Here is a 21,202-nt window from a genome sequence, read left to right as displayed (position 1 = left end):
TAGCGCTTCATGAAAAATGAGAAAAAAAAAAAAGAAAACCATCTCCTTTTAATTTCGCAATCTATCCTTACAGTTGTCCTTTAGCATTTCTTGTAAACTGTCGCTCGATTAGTCTCTTCCTTTTCTTTCCCCTTTAATCATGGATCCAACAATATACGTTACATATTTGCCATCATCTAACTAGGCACAGTACACTCGATCGTCATATGAATCGCTGGATGCCAATCCATATAGAAGATGACTTGTTTTTCGGTGATACACATCGTGGGCGTCTTTATTTCCATGCAATGATTGTATTTTGAGATTGGGGGCGTCTGTGGGGGGTTGGGGAGGCGCTGGAGGTATATGAATCCATTGGGGAGTTAGGAAACTGTCCATGTTCTGATTGAGTGATTTTGTTTTCAGGATATCAGGCCGTTTTTGATCATGACGTCGATCAATTCTTGCAATGGTTGCGTTTCTTTCTTGTCTAGTAAATCGAATTCTCTGGCAAAGGATATAAAGTGGGCGAAAAGAGAGTTGTAATGCGCTTCCTCGTTGAGCGATAACACCTTATCGAAATGATGATGATAGATGTGAGCAAACAATCGCAATAATTGTCCAAACACTCGCTTCACAATCACCGGGAAATCGCGTGGAAAATCTCGACCTATTCAGAGAAAGTTGATCATTTGTTTAGCTCCAACTCCACAAATCATTCACCCAGATCGCTTTTCCCAAAGATGCATACCTGCTTTGGTAGGAAAAATGGATTCGTCATTGAGCAGGTTCTCTATGCTTGTTGCCATGTAATCAATGTATTGCGGTGCCGGTAGCTTGATTTTCTTGGATTGACTATCCGTCCATGTATATTCCACACTATATCGATTGATCATCAAGGTAAGATGGTCCGTCCTCGGGGTATTGCTTTTGATTCGTGTCTCTCCTATTATTCCAACCGTACTTACCCTGGCCCGCCTGACATGTTAGGACATGACTGTGTTGTGCAGAAATCCGTAATGGAGCTGTAGAATAAGTTGAGGTAATTGAAGAACTCGAACGCTGTGACAAAAAAAAAGGGGGGGGTGATTCCATTGAGCGTGAGACACACACGGTTGGGAAGTAATAACATATTCGCACTGAACTTACTGTTGAATGCGAGCCATTCGTTGACATCGACATATTTGGGTAACTCGATGATGGTTTTGAAGTTGCCTTTGACGAGCATGTGGGTGACATAGGGATAACACAGGAACAAGGGCTTGGATTGTGAAGATGATGACGCCGATTTGCTCTTGTTGGCCTTGTTGCGGCTTTTACCGAGACTATAAACGAACGTTAGAAAAATAAATTATTTAATATCGAGTGGCCAGGTCATCTAGACCAACCAAGCAAGAGAAAAAAACACATACCCAAAACTTAGAATGTTCATGATGATGTTGGTTATAAGATATGCGACAAAAAGCAAGGACTGGTTTATGCAAACAAGTCCAAGTGTCAAATACGAAAAAACAAAAAAAAAAGAAAGGAACAAAGAACTACAGTGAGAAGGCACACCAACAAACGTCAAAGCGGACAAAAAATGAGACGAACAAAGTGTTAAAGTGAATCTTTCTCGCTCCGCTCCAGATGTGACGACACTGCCCAATTTCGTGCCTTCACGGGCCGGTTCCAGAATACCCGGCCTCTTCCTCCTTTTTTCTTCTTTTTCTCTTTTTACCACTCTTCCCTTCTACAGCATTTCTTCCTACCATTTCTTTTGCTTACACTCATTTCTGTCTAGGATGATATGTGTAGAACATGAATCTTGATTCTTTGTATATAACCCACCTGCATATAAATTTTGAATAAAAATATGTCAGTGCTTACAAAACGTAGCAACCGTGGGCTTGTTATAGTGATGTGTGAATAATGGTCATCCATTATCATAACGCACAAACGTTACATAGCTACGTTCAGATGGATCTACTTTCTTACCACAGCATACGATTGACTGACCAAACTGGGATTGCCGTGTTTGCAACGGTATCATGTCATGCTGAAGCGGAATTTCCAGCCCTTTTCAGGAACTGTAAGTTACTGTTGATAAGGTAAGGATGAAGTTGTTTCTAGGTGCATGAGGCCAAGATAACCATCGTTAAAGTAGAGCCTTACATATACAATGGGATCTCTTTCTCGTGGAGACCACCCGAATTTCTTTTTATTGTCTGCTAGAGAAAGCTTGACCAGGCGTCAGGGAGAGTGTTGCAATACGAATTCTCAGAAACACGTCGCTATTCCTATGCATCCATTGACCACTCACCCTGAGATGGTGAAGATGTAACTTATCTAAAGGGCAATGGACGCTTTTTAATTCTATGGAAAAGATGAGATGATCAGTCACTTGTTCTCTTTGATGATGCCATGGACTTCTACCAGCACGCGTAACGTCGTTGATTGGTTCTGGTTGCCCATATTTATTTTTGTTCACCCGATTAACGCTGACTTATTGGCTGCATATTGGTTGACCCAGACCATCACCACAACACGACAAGATTTGCTCGCATTGCACATTTTCAAACTGATCTACAGCATCAGAAACTAAAAACCAAAATTGGTGATACAAAAAAGGCTTATTACCCCGATGATGGCACCTCTCATACGCGATGCATCATGCTTCACCGATTCGTTTTTTCTAAAGCATACATCGATAGATCATGCACCAAATTATTATTCATAGTCAAAAGAAGAATGTAGCGTAAAAATTTTGGGGGGTTTTTACATACGTTGAACGGTAATTAAAGAAGTGTGCCAACCGGTCAAGAGGGCCTCATCGACTGCATGATGGTAGGTGACGAGGGCCACTAATTTCCGTCATTCAGCCCCCCCGCTTTCTAGACTAATAGGCCTAGTTCCATGATGAAAATGTCATAAGAAAATAAAATAAAATAAACGACAATGCAAATAAAACGAAAGAATGATGAGTCCATCTAGTGCAGCATATGAAAAACAGAAAGGAAAAACGAAAAGAGAATGAAGCGTAACATAGATACAGAGAGAGAGGAAGGGAGAGAGAGAAGAGAGAGAGAGAGACAGAGAGAGAGAGAGAGAGAGAGAGTGAGAGAGAGAGAGAGAGAGTGAGAGAGAGAGAGAGAGAGAGAAAGAAAAGAAGGATCAAACCAAAGAAAAAAAAAGGGGAATTTTAAAGTGCACGATCAAAGCAACGCACAAAATTCTTCGACCTTGTCTTCGAGCCATTCCCATCGCTTGAGACCCACCACCCATTCACTGGGCAAACCACTGTAGCCGACGCGCAAGCCAAGCAATGCGCCCGCGACGGATGCGTTGGTATCCGCTTCCCCGCCTTGCATGACAAGATCCATCATGATGCGTTTAAAGTACTCCGTCTCGCTGTGCAAAGGGATGTGACGAGTAAAGGCATAAATACTGGCAGCGAGGCATTTGAAGGCATGATGCTGATCGTCACGGTCCAGTTGGAGTTTATGCAAATCAAAGGGGCCAAAGTAGCAGTGGTCCAAAAGTTGTCGGTAGTAGGTTTGCGTCTGTTCTGCGTCGGTCTCAGGCGTACGAAACAGAGGATCGGTGTTTGGGGCAGTGAGGATTCGTTTATTGGTTTCGATCACATTGCGAACAAGAGCAAGCAAGGTCGAGTCGGTTTCCAAGGTGTCGGTAAAGAAGTGACGAGGGGATGTCGGAGTTTTCAGGTCTTGAGGCAAAGGCAACGGCGGTGACGGCAAGGGCATAGGCTCGCTGTCTTCCACTTCCAGATTCTGGCCTCGAAGCATACTATCCGTATAACCCAGCGTTAGCAAGGCTGCACGTCTCCGTTGACCTCGAGTTTATCGTTCAAAAGACAAACAAAGGTGACACACAAGCAGAAGGTGCAAGAGAAAAGGAACCCAAAAATAGAACAACCCACGGACGTGATACCACTAAAAGAGTTGGAATAATATGAATGGGGCTTACCGTGCGACAATGGTGGAAACGATCACGCAGGAAATCATACAACGAGGATCGGGATGAGTGACTTTGCAAAACTCGGTGGTATGTTCAATGACGGTTGTACCGTCCCAGAAGAGTGGAATACCCAGGATAGGAGCACGAATGAGGGCCCCGTTAGCGCCACGAACGGCATGCTTGTGCCATACGTCGATGGCGGCTTGATGCTACTCAACGGGGATCAATATGCATGAGGTAGACTTCAAGCGTGTTCCATCGTAAAAATGTGTACCGGGTTGGTTGAAAATTCGGGATGGTTCAACACCGCTTGATTGGTGGGGTTTATGCCGATGGGAGGCTTATTCAGTCCACGCAATCCATTTTGATGATACTCGCTTAACAGAGTTGCAAAATCTTTCGAGTTGAACGCATCTTCATTATCAAGAATAGCTTGCATCACCAATAGTAACTGCTCGCCATCGTCACCAAATTCACTATTATGAACACGGGTTAATTTTTCTGTCAAGTCAATAATAAAACCCCCTTTTTCTTTTGTTTTTCTGCTGTTCTGCGTTTTTTTGTTCTTATGCAGAAAAACAAAAATAAACAGAGTCAATCTTTTTCAAGGTTGCCCGGCGCCCCCCCGCGTCCCTGCCCTGAGGTGGTTTTGGGAGATGGAAAGAAACCGCATCCATCCCAAAGTAGAAACCAGATGCATACTTTTCATCAAACTGAGCACGGTATCGGTCACGTACAAATGGCACGCCTTCGTCATCCATGCCAAATCGAATCGGACCTTGGTCATAAAAGCCGGCAATTTCTTCACGAGTCATACCCTCCGTTGCTATACCCAAGCTATCTCCTAATATCGCCCCTGAAGATAAAAATAACGCATCAGGGATTAAGTTGGAAAGAAATAGGAAGATCCAAGGTATAATTATAGATTTCACATCATGCAAAAAAAAAAAGCCAAACAAATCAAGCAATGTCATCATGTCAGCCGTTGAAACAATGCACAGAGGCCACAGGATTCATGTTAATTACCAAAAATTAAGCCTTTAATTTTGTCAATGATGATCGATTTGTCGAGTTTGGAACAACCCGATGGAATTCTCATGCTTTCAGTATAACGTCAATTGCTCGCTTATAACACAAAAAGAAGAATGAAAGGGTATGCAAAAAAGAGGAAGGAAGAGGAAGAAGAAAATCGAAGAATGGAGAAAATTAAATTATCAAAAAAAAAAAAAAAAAAAACGAGTAAGAAAAGAAAATGTTAAAATAAAGAAAAAGGTAGAAAATATGGATGGAGTTTGAATCAACAGTTTAGAGCTTTTGACTTTGAACAAAAACAAGTCAAATGTAACCTAGGGCAACCGACGTTTTGGATGACAAGACAGTCGGATTTTTCAGTGACAGCAACCTGAAAGGACAACCATGATTTGTCTTGCTTAAAACAGTGGATTGCCATTACGATTTCTGCTTTTTGACTTTATAGCAACAAACACTAAAATCTTTGTCCAAAAAGGAGAATGAGCATGGGCGGCTAACGTGTTGCACGCTATCAGGTGGGTCATTTTGTGTGACAATGAGCAGCATTGGACATTTTTTCTTTCCTTTTTTTCGAATGCAAAAAACTCAAGGTCAACATGACCAACATGGTGTCTCGGAATCACACAACCCACCAACACGCGTCTTGCTCTCGGATTGGACATTGCAAGTTATATTTTGAAATGGTATAAAGAATTGTGAACAGCGATATGTTGTGCAGTATAATATACAATAAGGATTACAGAATACATGATTAAAGTAGAGAAAAAATTAACATGGGGAAGCTGGAAATGAAAAAAAAAAAAAAAAAATTGGGATGGCCCGGTTATCCCGTATGATTATCGTGCTCTTTTTACAAATTTGCCACCTTGATCAGTCCACGGATAGGCTGGAGGAGGAGATCGATGATCCATGGTATCTGCGGAAGGATGTGGACCTGAGGCTTCATCATCAATGACCCAAGAATCATCTCGTTCCTGACGTGGATTTAATTTCAATCGATAATCAGCATCAAACAGATGCTGGACTAGAAAAAAAAATTCAGACGGAATTTAGCATTGGCTTTCATATTAAAAAACTTTATCCTCCCCCTAGCATTTTTTTTTTTTTTCGTCTTGTCATAATTCAACTGCGAAGATCACTTACAATGTGGTTTCAAGCCCTTGTCAAAGTTTCGTGTCACTAAGATGGCTAAAATTATCGTGCACTAAGACAAGATTGGTAAGCATGGTATGCAATGTCACCAGATGACGTTGTGATTGCTTACGATGGATAAAAAGATGGCAAGACACACTACACGGTTTTTTTTAATAGTCAAAAAAAAGGTTAACATTTCCCATTCCGAAATATCAGTTTTTCCCTTTCTCTCCTCTGATTCGTGTTTGCTTCATTTTTTTTTTACCTGCTAGTACCCAGAAAACCCAGGAAGAGGCGCTTTGTTGTAAAATAACAATAAAGTCCACCGCCACCAATACTTGGAAGGTTTGATACGCCATCATCACTTTAGGCTTTTCGGACATCAAACCGTACCGGGCAACGAATGGAGCAGGCACCAGTCCCAATGTCAGCAACCAGTGCAACACATACCACGCTAGTCCCGCTTGGCTTTTCTTCATATAGTTTTCCTGCGTCATAATCACCAACCAAAAGATGCAAAACACAGTATGAAAAAATGCATCCAGTTTCAGGTTCAAGAGAAATAGCTGCGCAGTTCGGAATCGCTCTATAAAATATATCAATTCCCGACAGCAAAAAAGTTAATTTAATAAGTAATAGGGGCATTCGCTGGTCCTCTTGCGTTGGTTTTTTCACAATACAGAATGATCATGTTACCTTGTAGGGTGATATCGGCACCAATTCGTTTATAGACATTCCACCCAAACTAAGTTTAACAATGAATCACCGAATTCCATGGAAGCCTTGCATAGTCCTGATCTTGGGACTCTGCAACTTACCTCTTGCAGTAGCTTGACACACAAATAGGCAAAAATCCCAGTCAGCGCGGCCATCACTACCGCCAATGAAATCTCGTATTTTAATGCCATGCCAAACCAAAAACGACTGGTGGATAGTTGAAACCGATCGTCCACAGTCGCTACTCTGCTGCGCCTGATGAAAAAAATAGAGACCGCCATATGAATTCCACAGTCTATTACATTCTTCTCCGTGTTTCAAGCAGCATTTGCTTCTTACCATTTCAGGGTCTCTCCCAACTGGACCAAAGCCAGCACGATACTTAGAAACTCATTGGCTGTATGTGCCATTAGCTGAATAACATTTTGGCGAATGATCTACAGACATGATCACCATTACAGGGTTAAAAAAAACAAAAAGCGAATAAGAAAAAGCGATCCGCCAACTGTTGTTGTGCGATGGCTGAGCAAAACATACCGCGTCCATGCCAAGATAAAGCTGGAATACGTGAAAAAGGGCGAAAAAGACATTTTCGTCTTTGAGACGTTGCAAATTGAGAAGAAGGAATGCGTATGGGTCACCTTGATCGTCGGATCCCAACGCTGAAGTGACACTGGAATTTCCTCCACCAGAAGCGATATCGGATCCTCTAACGTCGTACGAAGCGTTCGTGTGAGCTACAGCAATCATCGCTTCGAGTATTATGCAATAGACGGTGGAAAATATCGTCATGCCAACGTAAGTAATGGTTGCTTTGGATTCAAAAATGCGTGCCCACTGTTCAAACATGAGCGTTAGCCTATTCTTCAGTGCGCCAGCTTTTTTGACCATTATCTCTCTGCTTACAGCAAGGTGATAGATGCGCACCGGAAGCACCGGCACCTGCTGGGTCTCTTTTTGATCCGTTTGCGGTTGGTTGCTAAAAGATGGCATCGCCGTATGTTATTCTAATTCTCTTTTGATTCGTAAAGGTGGGATCTGAAGTCGTTGACAAGTGAATAAATAAATTTAAGCAAGTGAAGAAAAAAAAATGTAAAGGAGGAAGACCAGATCCAAAGTAAAAAAAAAATTCCCAGTTACTGATAAAAAGGAAGCTATGACAACGGATTTGCCGAAAATAGACTCTTGGCCTTTTCCAAGTTGAGCTTTCATCCGATCGAAAAAAAAAAATTCAGAACAGAAGCAAGGGACTAACTTTCGGATTTTACTTTTCTTTGCCGATCATTCATTTAAAAAAAATTTATGACATCCGCTTACTGATCTTTAATGAGAAACCAAAAGATCTTTCTGATGAGAAAGCTAAAAACTTTAAATGCCATATTGAATAGCAACCACCGCATAAATGTCAGATCTGTGTGCGAACAAGATGGTCCCTCCTTTTTTTTGAATCTTAAGCTTATATCAACCATGGACGCCAGCTTTCATGGGACTTGGAAGATGCGTCCATTTGTCGTTTTTTCCTTTCCTCTTCTTCATCCCATCGTTGGACGTATTCTGCAGCTGTGGCTAAAATGTCGATGGCGGTCACATGAATGGAGTACGCCCGAGTTGAGCCGATAGGAGTTGATTCAGCCGATGATGACGAGGCAGTGATTGAATTTTCCTCTTCTTCCCTGTCACGACCGTATAAAGACGTATCCATGGCTCCATATGAATTAGATTCAACTGGCATCGTATCGGGAGAGACGTGGCGTGGCATAATAGAACGATGATAGAGTGGCTCGTATTGCATATGAGGTGGAGATGGTGGCGATAATGGTATGTGTGATGTTGCAGGAGACGATAGTGACATTCGGTGTTGCTCGACATAAGAATATCGTCGAAAACTCGACCATTGTTTAGGCCGTATGACTTTGGATTTGTAACCGGCTACTTTTTGTTGTCGTAATGCTTGCTGTCGAAGTCGGTTCGCCTTGGCTCGCCGATTCTGAAACCATACCTAAAAAAGCATTCAAGAGATTTGTTTATTTATCAGATGCATATCGTTTTTTCGCTTTTGGCTTGCTAAACCAAGGAGAATGTTTGTAACTGGACATCACATGGTTTGATAATTCAGGGATAATCGAGTGCAGAGAGATTACACATGCATCCATTCTACAAGAGCGCGTGCGTACGAGCAATGCACAGTATCACCCGAAAAAAAAAGAAAAAAAATAAAGGCCATTTTTAATACCTGAACTTCACGATTCGTCATTTGCAGCTGCTTAGCCAATCGTTCTCGTTGCTCATGGGAGGGTGTATCAGTTGATTCGAATAACTTTGTCAGTGTGTACAACTGCTCCGGCGATATCCGCTTTCTTTTAGGTGGGCGATCTACGACAACTATTTTTTAAGAGAACTCACGATAAGTTCATTGATCATGGGACAGATACTAGGATTTATCATTGATCGATCAATAGCTTATCGCAATTTTTTTTTCTTTTTACCTTGACGATGACGATGAGTAGGGACAGACGGATTTTGATCATGACGGTGACTTGAGTATTGAGGGTTATGTGACGGATTTAAAAGACAAGTGACGGCATTTGTGGTATTAGAGGTGGTGGCGGGGATGGCCGAGAAGGCAGTATTGGATGAACTGATGGTGTCTACTGCCATGGTGCGATTATACGACGAAACTGTAGTTTAAAACAAATGTATTGAACTGTAACTTGCTTTCAAAGTGAACAGGTTTTTTTTTTTTGTTTTTGTAAAAAAAGAAAGTTAAGTAAAAAAAAAATAGCCAGCAGATCGATAAACAGGGATTCCACTGCAATAACAATAATAAAAGAAAGTTTAATATACACGAACAAGTGAATCGCCTATGTTGTTGGGTTTGAGGGGCAAGGGCAAAAAGAAAAAAAAAATCAGTTTGTAGATGTATATAAGTGGAAGGGGGGGAAAAAGAGGAGGAAAAAGGATGTCCACAGTTAAAAGATAAAAAAAGGCGGAGAAAAAGCGCCCATCATGTCGTCAGTCAACCGGTATGCTTTTAATTCAAAAATAATTGGTGAAAGAAGCAATAAAAAAGCAGACATATGCGAAATCGGAAATGCAGCCGAGATGATAAACTACTGGAAAACAAAAAAATAAAATAAATCAAAATAAAAAACGTGGGGGACAAGTCCATACGATATAGGTTGAAAAGCATAAAGGGCGTCTTCCATTTATGGAAACTTGACGGTTGGCTGATGCAAAAAAGCGGGCTTTCACTGCAGAATTTAAAGTTTGTGACAAATGGGTTCAGATGAGACATTCAAACAATGTTGGCCTTATTTTTTTTCACCTGCATGAGTCGGAATCCACACTGGTCAACTCTACTCATCTTTTTTCTTCAACGATCTAAATCTATAAGTCGTCACCCTACTGAGGTTAGTGAACCGGCATGGAAGCAAGATCGGCACAACACCATTTCAGGTCATTGTTATATTTTCTATTACTAGAGCAACCAAGATGACAAGCACGTAAGAAAATAGAAAACAGGGAAAACCACCAAGGCATTGCATACAATGGCACTGAAAAGGATGAAAAACAAGGCGTAACAAAGTCATCAACGGAATTCGTGCTAAAGAAGAAGCCTAAACCATTAGCATTGATTTATCTATCAGGTTTTTTTTTTCTGTTCGGCTGACTTTTTCCGCAGTTCCTGGTCACAACAACTCAATGGCCGCCTAATGAAAACAAAGATTGAGAACCAAAAAAAAATTATTAAAAAAAAAGATGGTGACCAAAAAACAAGGGCCTTCTTTTGTATTAAACTCGCGCTCTGCAACTTCTTTTTTTATTTTCCCTTATTTTTCCTTTTTTTTTTTTTCTCGCTTCATCTTTTTCCTTTGACGCTAAATACGGGAAGACGTCACTGTGCATTTTCAATAAAATTACAAAAAGAAGGAAGCAAAAAGCAAGACGCCTAAAAGTAAGCCGTCTCTAACCACCGAAAAGCAACAACAAAAAAAAAAAAGGGTTGGGAAAACTCGTTGCCAAGTAACCCATTTTCTTTGTCTCTCTTTCGGTCACGCTCAACTTGCACACTCAGCAAAAAAGTTGCAATTTTGCTTTTCTGTAATTTTTTTTGAACCAACAGCCTTGTTCCCCTTTCCCCTTTTTTACTTTACTCTTTTTTAAATTGGGATAATCCACTCTTCCTCATCGCCATTGATTTGAGGTTCTTTTCCTTCCTTCCCACTTTCTTCTTTATTCATTTTTTTATACATATATTCTTCACTTGTTACATACATTGACCCTCATTTTTGTCTCTCGTTGCTTATTGCCAGCGCCTTCTTTTTCCACTTATTGTTTGGTGACACCCTGAGCGGTTATGAAACGCTCGTCCTCAGGCCATACTCCTGCACACGCAACGAAAAAAATCTGTGACAGAACCCCATTCGCATCATCAGAAACGTCATTGCCCACATCCACCTCTCAGTGCGATCATTCCCAGACTGAACCACGTGAATCAGCATCTTCATCACCGGCATCGCCTTGTCTCCACTCTTCTCCATCTCAGCCTCAATCTTCTCCTTCGTTCGATATGAGTATCGACGTCTTGCGCTATATGCACGATATCGTGCATAATCTCGAGCAAGGCAATATAGATTATTGCCTTAGCAACCGATTAGACACAAATACCACGGAAAGTTTAGGTGAAGCTCACTTTGATCTTGTTCAATCCCTCGATGCCGCTCTGAAAAATATCGCCCAGCGTCAAATTCAGCTGGAAACCGAGAATTTGCGATATCGGATAGCCATCCAACAGCAGCATCAATTGCTCATGGCTCACCACAATCCCACTCCAAAGGATTCGAAAGATGAACCTGTCGGAAAAGATGCCAAAGATACTGATGCTAAACGGTCCACCGATACCACCAACATTGCCACGATGCCCGAAACAGTTCAAGATTCCAAACATAATGACGAGTTACCCATGACACCGGAAGATGGTATTACATCTATCAAAGACGCCTCGGTTCTTGACCGTATCCAAGGTCAATCGCTATATCTCTCCACATTATCTCAAACTGGCTATTTCACAAGTAAGTTGCAAGTCATTTTTTTACAGTACGCCATGTCTTTTTTGGTGTATCTGTGTGTATGTTTTTTTTTGTGTGTCTCATGAAGGTCATCTGCTCTTGAAAAAAAGGTACGGCTGTGGATCATTCCACCTCCGAAACGATGTCATCCTGTATGCCTTCGTCCACCCAAGTGCCTGTGGGTGGATTGGCGACAACGTCGATTCCCACTCCTCCATTCGCTATTTCATCTTCGGTTTCAGCTTATCCTGTGTTCTTCGCCTCCCCGACGCCCTCCTCGTTGCTTTCTTATGCATCTGCCACGGCTCAAACCAGTGCAGATAATATTGTATGTCCCGATTGTGTGATTCAAGCTGTCCAAGTAGCTTCGGCCGTTTTTGCCGGCGAACTCGATAAACGTATTACTTGTCTTCACGAACGTTGTGTATCCGGTCCCATTCACCCTAAAGCGCCTATCAATACCCTGAAAAACGCCGTCAACGCCATGGCTGCTCATTTGCAACTCATGGCCAAAGAAGTCATGTATGTTGCTCACGAAACGGCCGTCAATGGCAATCTCGGGGTGCAAGCCCAATGTGTCGACGAAATGAAAGGTATCTGGCGCGACTTTGTCGTCAACCTGAACAGCATGACCCAAAATCACTTGGAACAAGTGCGTGACATTGCCGACGTTTCCATGGCTATTGTACGTGGCGACCTCAGTAAAACAATGACCGTTCCTGTCAAGGGCGAAACGTTATTACTCAAAAATACATTCAATCTCATGGGTAAAAAACCGCGATGCAACTTTTTTTTTTCTTCTCTTCTTTCTTCCTTTTCGGTTCTGATTCTTTTTTCGCCTATTCCCGAATGGAGAATTCAGAAATTAGAAACACAAGAAACTTAAAATGCTGACTTTTAAAATTTTCATGTTACTAGTGAACCAACTTAATGTATTTGCGTCGGAAGTATCGCGTGTAGCACACGAAGTCGGAACGGAAGGCAAATTAGGAGCGCAGGCCAAGGTCGTCGGCGTCGACGGTATCTGGAAAGAACTTACAAGTAATGTCAATACGATGGCGGCCAATTTAACCAATCAAGTCCGCGATATCGCTCAAGTCTCCAAAAGTGTCGCGCGCGGTGACTTGACCAAGAAGGTCACAGTGGAAGTCAAAGGTGAAATGCTGGATCTGAAAAATACAATCAATACCATGGTGGATCAGGTATAGTTTTTCTTTTAATGGAAATCAGGTTACACAGAGAACGAGTGGCAATATTCATTGAAGTGGGGGGGGGTGGGGAGGACAATAGTAGGGGCGGGAGGGGAAAGAAGGAGTAGGGGTTATGAGGGGTCAGGGTGGGCTGAACCATGCATCTTGCTTGATGGCAACATGAATCGATGAAGGACATGATTCTCAGAAATCTAAACTTTTCTATCCTTCTTTTTGCCATATTCTAGTTATCGATTTTTGCTACCGAAGTTACACGTGTATCTCTAGAAGTAGGAACTGATGGTATTTTGGGCGGACAGGCCGTAGTCAAGGACGTGGCGGGTACATGGAAAGACTTGACAGATAATGTCAATATGATGGCCTTTAAAATTACGATCCAAGTCAGAGATATCGCATTGGTAGCCAAAGCAGTCGCCTGTGGCGATCTCAGTAAAAAAGTCGTGGCCAATGCTCAAGGCGAAGTTTTGGAACTCAAAAACACCATGAATCGAATGGTACGTCGATTTTCTTACCTATTCATCGTATCCACCTGTTAATCTTTTTTTTTTATATCAATCATTTCCTCGTACACACCAGGTGGATCAATTAACGTTATTCTCGGCCGAAGTTCGACGTGTATCGCTAGAAGTGGGTGTCGAAGGCAAACTCGGCGGCCAAGCCGTGGTAAAAGACGTCGGTGGCGCATGGAAAGATCTAACAGATAATGTCAATACAATGGCGGCCAATCTTACCACGCAAGTGCGATCCATTGCAGCCGTCACCAAAGCCGTGGCGCAAGGTGATCTTTCAAAGAAGATCGAAGTTGAAACACGCGGCGAAATTCTCGATCTAAAGAATACAGTCAATGACATGGTGGATCAGTTGCGGGTTTTCTCCACCGAAGTTACGCGTGTGGCGAAAGAAGTCGGTACCGAGGGTAAACTTGGCGGGCAGGCTGTCGTACCGAATGTCGATGGTACCTGGAAAGTATTGACAGATAACGTCAACACCATGGCCACCAATCTCACCACCCAAGTCCGATCGATTGCTGTGGTTACTAAAGCCGTAGCGAACGGAGATCTGTCCAAGAAAATCATGGTGGATGTACGAGGCGAAATCTCGGACCTGAAAGATACTGTCAATAACATGGTCGATCAGCTACGGGTATTCTCTGGCGAAGTAACGCGTGTAGCGCGTGAAGTCGGTACGGAAGGCAAACTAGGCGGTGAAGCGGTCGTGCCTAGTGTCAGTGGCACATGGAAAGATCTGACGGATAATGTCAACACCATGGCGGCCAATTTAACCACCCAAGTACGGTCCATTGCCGCAGTGACCAAAGCCGTCGCCAAGGGTGACCTTTCCAAGAAAATCGACGTCGAAACCAGGGGTGAAATTTTGGACCTCAAAAACACGGTAAATAACATGGTGGATCAGTTGAACGTGTTTGCCGCCGAAGTCACACGTGTGGCCAAAGAAGTCGGTACCGATGGCAAATTGGGTGGGCAAGCCATGGTGCCCAATGTCGACGGCACATGGATGGATCTCACTGACAATGTGAATCAAATGGCTGCCAACTTGACCACTCAAGTGCGTTCCATCGCTGAAGTCACCAAATCGGTCGCCAACGGTGATTTATCCAAAAAGATCGAAGTCGAAACACGTGGCGAGATTCTCGAACTCAAGAATATCGTAAATAACATGGTCGATCAACTGCGCGTCTTCTCCGGCGAAGTCACTCGTGTGGCCAAAGAAGTCGGTACCGAAGGGTTGCTCGGTGGGCAAGCGGTGGTGCCCAATGTTGGCGGTACATGGATGGATTTGACCGACAATGTCAATCACATGGCAGCTAATCTAACCACGCAAGTGCGTTCCATTGCCGAAGTAACCAAGGCCGTCGCCAACGGCGATTTATCCAAGAAAATCGAGATCAATCCCCAAGGCGAAATTCTCGAATTGAAAAATATTGTCAATAACATGGTCGATCAACTGCGCGTCTTTGCTTCCGAGGTCACGCGTGTGTCAAAGGAAGTAGGCACGGAAGGAAAACTCGGCGGTCAAGCCGTGGTTCAGGGGGTGGCAGGCACGTGGCATGAGTTGACAGACAATGTCAACATCATGGCCGCCAACTTGACAAATCAAGTACGATCGATCGCCGAAGTCACCAAAGCCGTAGCCAATGGCGATCTTTCCAAAAAGATTGAAGTCGAAAGTGGCGGCGAAATCTTGGAACTGAAAAACATTGTCAATAACATGGTGGATCAACTCCGTATTTTTGCGTCCGAAGTCACTCGCGTATCCAAGGAAGTCGGCACCGAAGGCAAATTGGGAGGTCAAGCGGTGGTGCAAGGCGTCGCCGGCACATGGAATGAGCTCACTAACAACGTCAACATCATGGCTGCCAATCTTACCACACAAGTACGATCCATTGCCGAAGTGACCAAAGCTGTCGCTTTAGGCGACCTTTCCAAGAAGATTGACGTGGAAACGCGCGGCGAAATTCTCGAACTCAAAAATATTGTTAATGACATGGTAGATCAGTTGCGAATCTTTGCTTCCGAAGTCACGCGTGTGTCAAAGGAAGTCGGTACAGAAGGCAAGCTGGGTGGCCAAGCTGTCGTCAAAGGCGTCGCCGGTACTTGGTACGAACTGACGAGCAATGTAAACATCATGGCCGCCAATTTGACGAATCAGGTCCGATCGATTGCCGAAGTCACCAAAGCAGTGGCCCTGGGTGATCTTTCCAAGAAGATTGAAGTGGAGAGCGGTGGAGAAATTCTAGAGTTGAAAAACATTGTAAATAACATGGTCGATCAACTGCGAGTGTTTGCTTCCGAGGTCACCCGTGTATCAAGAGAAGTAGGCACAGAAGGCAAACTCGGTGGTCAGGCGGTCGTCCAAGGCGTGGCCGGCACATGGTACGAACTCACGGATAATGTCAATCAAATGGCAGAGAATCTGACCAATCAAGTCCGGTCCATTGCTGAAGTGACTAAAGCGGTGGCCAATGGCGACTTGTCCAAGAAGATTGAAGTCGAAAGTGGAGGCGAAATCCTGGAATTGAAAAACATTGTGAATAACATGGTCGACCAGTTGCGAGTGTTTGCTTCAGAAGTGACGCGTGTGGCTCGTGAAGTCGGCACCGAGGGTAAACTCGGCGGTCAGGCCATGGTGGCTGGCGTGGCAGGCACATGGATGGATCTAACAGATAACGTGAACACCATGGCGGCCAATTTAACTACCCAAGTACGATCGATTGCTCAAGTGACCAAGGCCGTCGCCAACGGTGATCTTTCCAAAAAGATTGATGTAGAAACAAGGGGTGAAATTCTCGACCTAAAGAACACGGTGAACAACATGGTGGATCAGTTGCGAGTCTTTTCCGGCGAAGTGACGCGTGTTGCCAAAGAGGTCGGCACTGAAGGAAAACTCGGTGGTCAAGCGGTCGTCCAAGGCGTCGCCGGTACATGGTACGAACTGACGGATAACGTCAACATCATGGCCGCCAATTTGACGAATCAAGTCCGATCCATTGCCGAAGTCACCAAAGCGGTGGCTTTGGGTGACCTCTCAAAGAAGATTGAAGTGGAGAGCGGTGGTGAAATACTGGATCTCAAAAACATTGTCAATAACATGGTCGACCAATTGCGTATCTTTGCTTCCGAGGTCACGCGAGTATCCAAGGAAGTGGGGACCGAAGGCAAACTCGGTGGCCAAGCCGTGGTTCAGGGAGTCGCTGGTACATGGAACGAGTTGACGGACAATGTGAACATCATGGCGGCCAATCTCACGACCCAGGTGCGATCCATTGCTGAAGTCACCAAAGCGGTCGCGTCCGGTGATCTGTCAAAGAAAATTGAAGTGGAAACACGAGGTGAAATCTTGGACCTGAAGAATATTGTCAATAACATGGTCGATCAGTTGCGTGTGTTTGCATCCGAAGTCACCCGTGTAGCCCGTGAAGTCGGCACCGAAGGCAAATTAGGTGGTCAAGCCGTGGTGCATGGTGTAGCTGGTACATGGATGGACTTGACCGATAATGTCAATACAATGGCGGCCAATCTTACCACTCAAGTGCGTTCCATTGCTCAGGTCACCAAGGCCGTGGCGAACGGTGATCTATCCAAGAAAATTGATGTTGAAACACGCGGTGAGATTCTGGATCTGAAGAATACCGTCAATAACATGGTCGATCAATTACGAGTGTTTGCTGCCGAAGTGACGCGTGTATCCAAAGAAGTCGGTACTGAAGGCAAACTCGGCGGCCAGGCTATGGTCGAAGGGGTCGCCGGTACATGGTTGGATTTGACCGATAACGTGAATACCATGGCCGCCAATCTCACCACCCAAGTTCGCTCTATTGCCCAAGTGACCAAAGCCGTAGCGCTAGGCGATTTATCCAAGAAGATTGAAGTCGAAACCCGTGGTGAGATTCTTGAACTGAAGAATATTGTCAATGATATGGTGGACCAGCTGCGTATCTTTGCGTCGGAAGTGACCCGTGTATCAAAGGAAGTAGGCACAGAAGGCAAACTAGGCGGTCAGGCCGTTGTGCAGGGTGTCGCCGGTACATGGAACGAACTCACCGCTAATGTGAACATCATGGCCGCAAATTTGACCAATCAAGTACGATCCATTGCCGAAGTCACCAAAGCAGTCGCTTTAGGTGATCTTTCCAAGAAGATTGAAGTGGAGAGCGGTGGTGAGATCCTGGAACTGAAGAATATTGTCAATGACATGGTGGATCAGTTGCGAATCTTTGCTTCCGAAGTCACACGTGTGTCAAAGGAAGTCGGTACAGAAGGCAAACTGGGTGGCCAAGCTGTCGTCAAAGGCGTCGCCGGTACTTGGTACGAACTGACGAGCAATGTAAACATCATGGCCGCCAATTTGACGAATCAGGTCCGATCGATTGCCGAAGTCACCAAAGCAGTGGCCCTGGGTGATCTTTCCAAGAAGATTGAAGTGGAGAGCGGTGGAGAAATTCTAGAGTTGAAAAACATTGTAAATAACATGGTCGATCAACTGCGAGTGTTTGCTTCCGAGGTCACTCGTGTGTCAAAGGAAGTCGGCACCGAGGGTAAGCTTGGGGGTCAAGCGATTGTTCAAGGCGTCGCTGGTACCTGGAACGAGTTGACAGACAATGTGAATATCATGGCGGCGAACCTAACCACCCAAGTCCGATCCATTGCCGAAGTGACCAAAGCCGTGGCCAATGGTGATTTGTCAAAGAAGATTCACGTGGAAACACGAGGTGAAATCCTGGATCTCAAGATTACCGTGAACAGCATGGTAGATCAGCTGCGAGTATTTGCTTCCGAAGTCACTCGTGTAGCGCGTGAAGTCGGTACCGAAGGTAAACTTGGCGGTCAAGCTATCGTGCAAGGTGTCGCCGGAACATGGAAGGATTTGACAGACAATGTCAACATGATGGCCGGTAATTTGACGACCCAAGTACGATCCATTGCCACCGTAACCACTGCCGTCGCTCGAGGCGATCTTTCGAGAAAGATTGTTGTTGAAGCCCAAGGAGAAATCTTGCAACTAAAGTAAGTTTAGGCAAGAATGATTTTTGGTCATCATTGCAAAACACACCCATCGCCGCCGTACTCATGCATCATTCTCTTTAGGGAAACCGTCAATCGGATGGTGGATCAACTGCGTGTATTTGCGGCTGAGGTCACGCGTGTGGCTCGAGAAGTCGGCACGGAAGGTATGCTTGGAGGCCAAGCGACCATCATTGGTGTGGACGGCACATGGAAGGACTTGACGGACAATGTGAACCTGATGGCCAGCAACTTGACGGACCAGCTACGAGCCATTGCGGCGGTCTGTAAAGCTGTGGCTCAAGGTGATTTATCCAAGAAGATTGAAGTCGAAGTGCACGGTGAAATTGCCGAGTTGAAGAATACCATCAACACCATGGTGGATCAACTCAGTTCGTTTGCTTCCGAAGTGACGCGCGTGGCTCGCGAAGTAGGTACTGAAGGCAAGCTGGGTGTGCAAGCCCAGGTCATGGATGTCGAAGGTGTCTGGCGAGAAATTACCAGCAACGTGAATACAATGGCATCGAATTTAACCACCCAAGTCCGTGCGTTTGCGCAAATTTCTGCGGCTGCCACTGAAAACGATTTCTCGCGTCTCATTACGGTGGAAGCTTCGGGTGAGATGGACTCGCTGAAGACCAAGATCAACCAGATGGTAGGATCGTTGCGTGGCGCCATTCGCAAGAACCGACAAGCCCGCGAAGCCGCCGAATTAGCCAATCGATCCAAGAGCGAGTTTTTGGCAAATATGAGTCACGAAATCCGTACCCCGATGAACGGCATTATCGGCATGACCTCGTTGACGTTGGAAACCGGACTCACCCGTCAGCAACGCGAAAATCTGATGATCGTGTCCAGTCTTGCCAACAGTCTATTAACCATCATTGACGATATTTTGGATATCTCCAAAATTGAAGCCGGTCGCATGACCATTGAAAGCATTCCATTTTCGTTGCGTTCAGCGATTTTCAGTGTGCTAAAGACGCTGGCGGTGAAAGCCAATCAAAAGAAACTCGATTTGATCTACAATGTGGATAGCGCTATTCCTGACCAGTTAATTGGCGACCCACTGCGTCTTCGCCAAGTCATTACCAACCTCATTGGCAACGCTGTCAAGTTTACCACGCAAGGTGAAGTAGTCCTGCAAACACGAGTGGTGGAAATGGAAGGCGACCACGTAAGACTCCAGCTCTGCGTCAGCGATACCGGTATCGGTATCCAGGAAGACAAACTCCACGTTATCTTTGACACCTTTTGTCAAGCTGATGGCAGTACAACGTAAGTGTGGTCTTGCTGATTATTTGACTTTGCGATGCCTTGTATTTATTCTTTTTTTTTCTTTGGGTGCAATTTATGCAGACGTGAATACGGTGGTACTGGCTTAGGGTTATCGATCAGTAAGCATCTTGTGCAACTGATGGGAGGCAATCTGTGGGTGGAATCGATGTATGGCCGTGGATCGCAGTTTTACTTTACCATGAAATTGAAACGGTTCAAGACGGAAGACGAGGAAGTTTTGGAAAAGATGTCCCGTTTCCAAGGTCGCCGTGTGTTGTTTTTGGACAGCATGGGTGACGATACCGGCATGATGAACAAGATTACGCGATTAGGTCTTCAAGCTTTCCGGGCCGAATCGATCGAAGAAGCGACAGATATGGCCAATACGAACGCTGGCCGCAGCAAGCATGCGCCCTTCTTTGATTCCGTCATTGTCGACAAGATGACCCACGCCGAGAAAATCCGAGAAATTGTGCATTTGCGCTACACTCCCATTGTTTTGATTGCTCCGGAAATTCTACTGCTGAATATGAAGTTGTGCATTGATCTCGGTATCACCGGCTATATCAACTCGCCTCACAGTCTGGCCGATTTGGCCGATGCACTTTTACCTGCTCTTGAAAGTCATGCGGCTTTACCGAGCGATGCGGCCAAGAGCGTGCCTTTACAGATCCTGTTGGCGGAAGATAACGTTGTGAATCAAAAACTAGCGGTCCGCATCCTTGAAAAGTTTGGTCATCAAGTGAAAATTGTACCGAATGGTAAACTGGCCGTGGAAGCGTTTGAAGCGCAGACATTTGATCTTATTCTGATGGACGTCCAAATGCCGGTGATGGGTGGGTTCGAAGCAACGCAAAAGATCCGAGAAATCGAACGAGAATCAGGCACCGATTCGCATATTCCGATCATTGCTTTAACGGCCCACGCCATGATTGGCGACCGCGAGAAATGCTTACAAGCAGGCATGGACGAATACGTCACCAAACCACTGCGATTCCCCGAACTCATATCTGCCATCAAAAAATTTGCACCTCAATCAGCTCATCTCATGAACTAGCTGCTCATAGAATGGATTGAATTTTTGGCTTTCTTTACCCAAGTCTTATTTTTTGCTATTTATTTTTCTTTTGTGTATTGGTCTGGTAACCAACATCTTTTTTTTTGTGATCTTTTTTATATACTCTATGTGGATTTCTGTTTTCTGTTCGTTTCTATACCATAAATATATACTTTTTTGTTCTTTTTTTTTATGCAATTGGTGTAACTGCAGTGAACTAATCCATTTCATTGTTAACAATTTCAC

The 21,202-nt window shown here is 44.4% G+C and overlaps 5 protein-coding genes across 5 annotated transcripts; 1 reads left to right on the top strand and 4 right to left on the bottom strand.

Annotated features, from left to right (window-relative positions):
• Nucleotides 1–452: 452 nt before the first annotated feature.
• BYT42DRAFT_468969 (Mob1/phocein) lies at nt 453–1,267 on the bottom strand (the record flags this gene model as incomplete). Its single annotated transcript, XM_051563542.1, has 4 exons — nt 453–649; nt 731–858; nt 948–1,041; nt 1,129–1,267. Coding segments are annotated over 4 exons (558 nt in total), but the record flags the coding sequence as incomplete, so codon positions are not given.
• A 1,477-nt stretch (nt 1,268–2,744) lies between these two features.
• BYT42DRAFT_576784 (ADP-ribosylation/Crystallin J1) lies at nt 2,745–5,160 on the bottom strand. Its single transcript, XM_051569102.1, has 5 exons — nt 4,963–5,160; nt 4,639–4,792; nt 4,211–4,412; nt 3,946–4,145; nt 2,745–3,765 (listed from the first exon to the last, which is right to left on the bottom strand). The coding sequence occupies exons 1-5, from the start codon at nt 5,033–5,035 to the stop codon at nt 3,174–3,176; spliced, it is 1,221 nt and encodes a 406-aa protein (XP_051421831.1). The 5' UTR covers nt 5,036–5,160; the 3' UTR covers nt 2,745–3,173.
• A 387-nt stretch (nt 5,161–5,547) lies between these two features.
• BYT42DRAFT_576775 (uncharacterized protein) lies at nt 5,548–8,055 on the bottom strand. Its single transcript, XM_051569101.1, has 9 exons — nt 7,726–8,055; nt 7,357–7,656; nt 7,159–7,256; nt 6,921–7,074; nt 6,799–6,847; nt 6,368–6,688; nt 6,233–6,258; nt 6,112–6,172; nt 5,548–5,992 (listed from the first exon to the last, which is right to left on the bottom strand). Exons 1-9 carry the CDS (start codon nt 7,810–7,812, stop codon nt 5,805–5,807), a joined length of 1,284 nt encoding a protein of 427 aa, XP_051421830.1. The 5' UTR covers nt 7,813–8,055; the 3' UTR covers nt 5,548–5,804.
• Nucleotides 8,056–8,128: 73 nt separating this feature from the next.
• Nucleotides 8,129–9,562, bottom strand: BYT42DRAFT_576771 (uncharacterized protein). Its single transcript, XM_051569100.1, has 3 exons — nt 9,306–9,562; nt 9,053–9,250; nt 8,129–8,818 (listed from the first exon to the last, which is right to left on the bottom strand). Exons 2-3 carry the CDS (start codon nt 9,071–9,073, stop codon nt 8,276–8,278), a joined length of 564 nt encoding a protein of 187 aa, XP_051421829.1. The 5' UTR covers nt 9,074–9,250; nt 9,306–9,562; the 3' UTR covers nt 8,129–8,275.
• Nucleotides 9,563–11,782: 2,220 nt separating this feature from the next.
• On the top strand, nt 11,783–20,956 carry BYT42DRAFT_500103 (uncharacterized protein; the record flags this gene model as incomplete). Its single annotated transcript, XM_051564684.1, has 8 exons — nt 11,783–11,891; nt 12,062–12,655; nt 12,807–13,090; nt 13,327–13,593; nt 13,676–18,431; nt 18,492–18,624; nt 18,706–19,899; nt 19,981–20,956. 8 exons carry the CDS (start codon nt 11,783–11,785, stop codon nt 20,954–20,956), a joined length of 8,313 nt encoding a protein of 2,770 aa, XP_051421828.1.
• Between the last annotated feature and the right edge of the window lie 246 nt (nt 20,957–21,202).

The sequence above is a fragment of the Radiomyces spectabilis genome (genome assembly GCF_025331425.1).
Source record: "Radiomyces spectabilis strain NRRL 2753 chromosome Unknown BYT42scaffold_9, whole genome shotgun sequence".
NCBI classification, from domain to species: Eukaryota; Fungi; Mucoromycota; class Mucoromycetes; order Mucorales; family Radiomycetaceae; genus Radiomyces; species Radiomyces spectabilis.
Note: the sequence above shows the minus strand (reverse complement) of the source record. Positions and strands in the feature narration are given on the sequence as shown.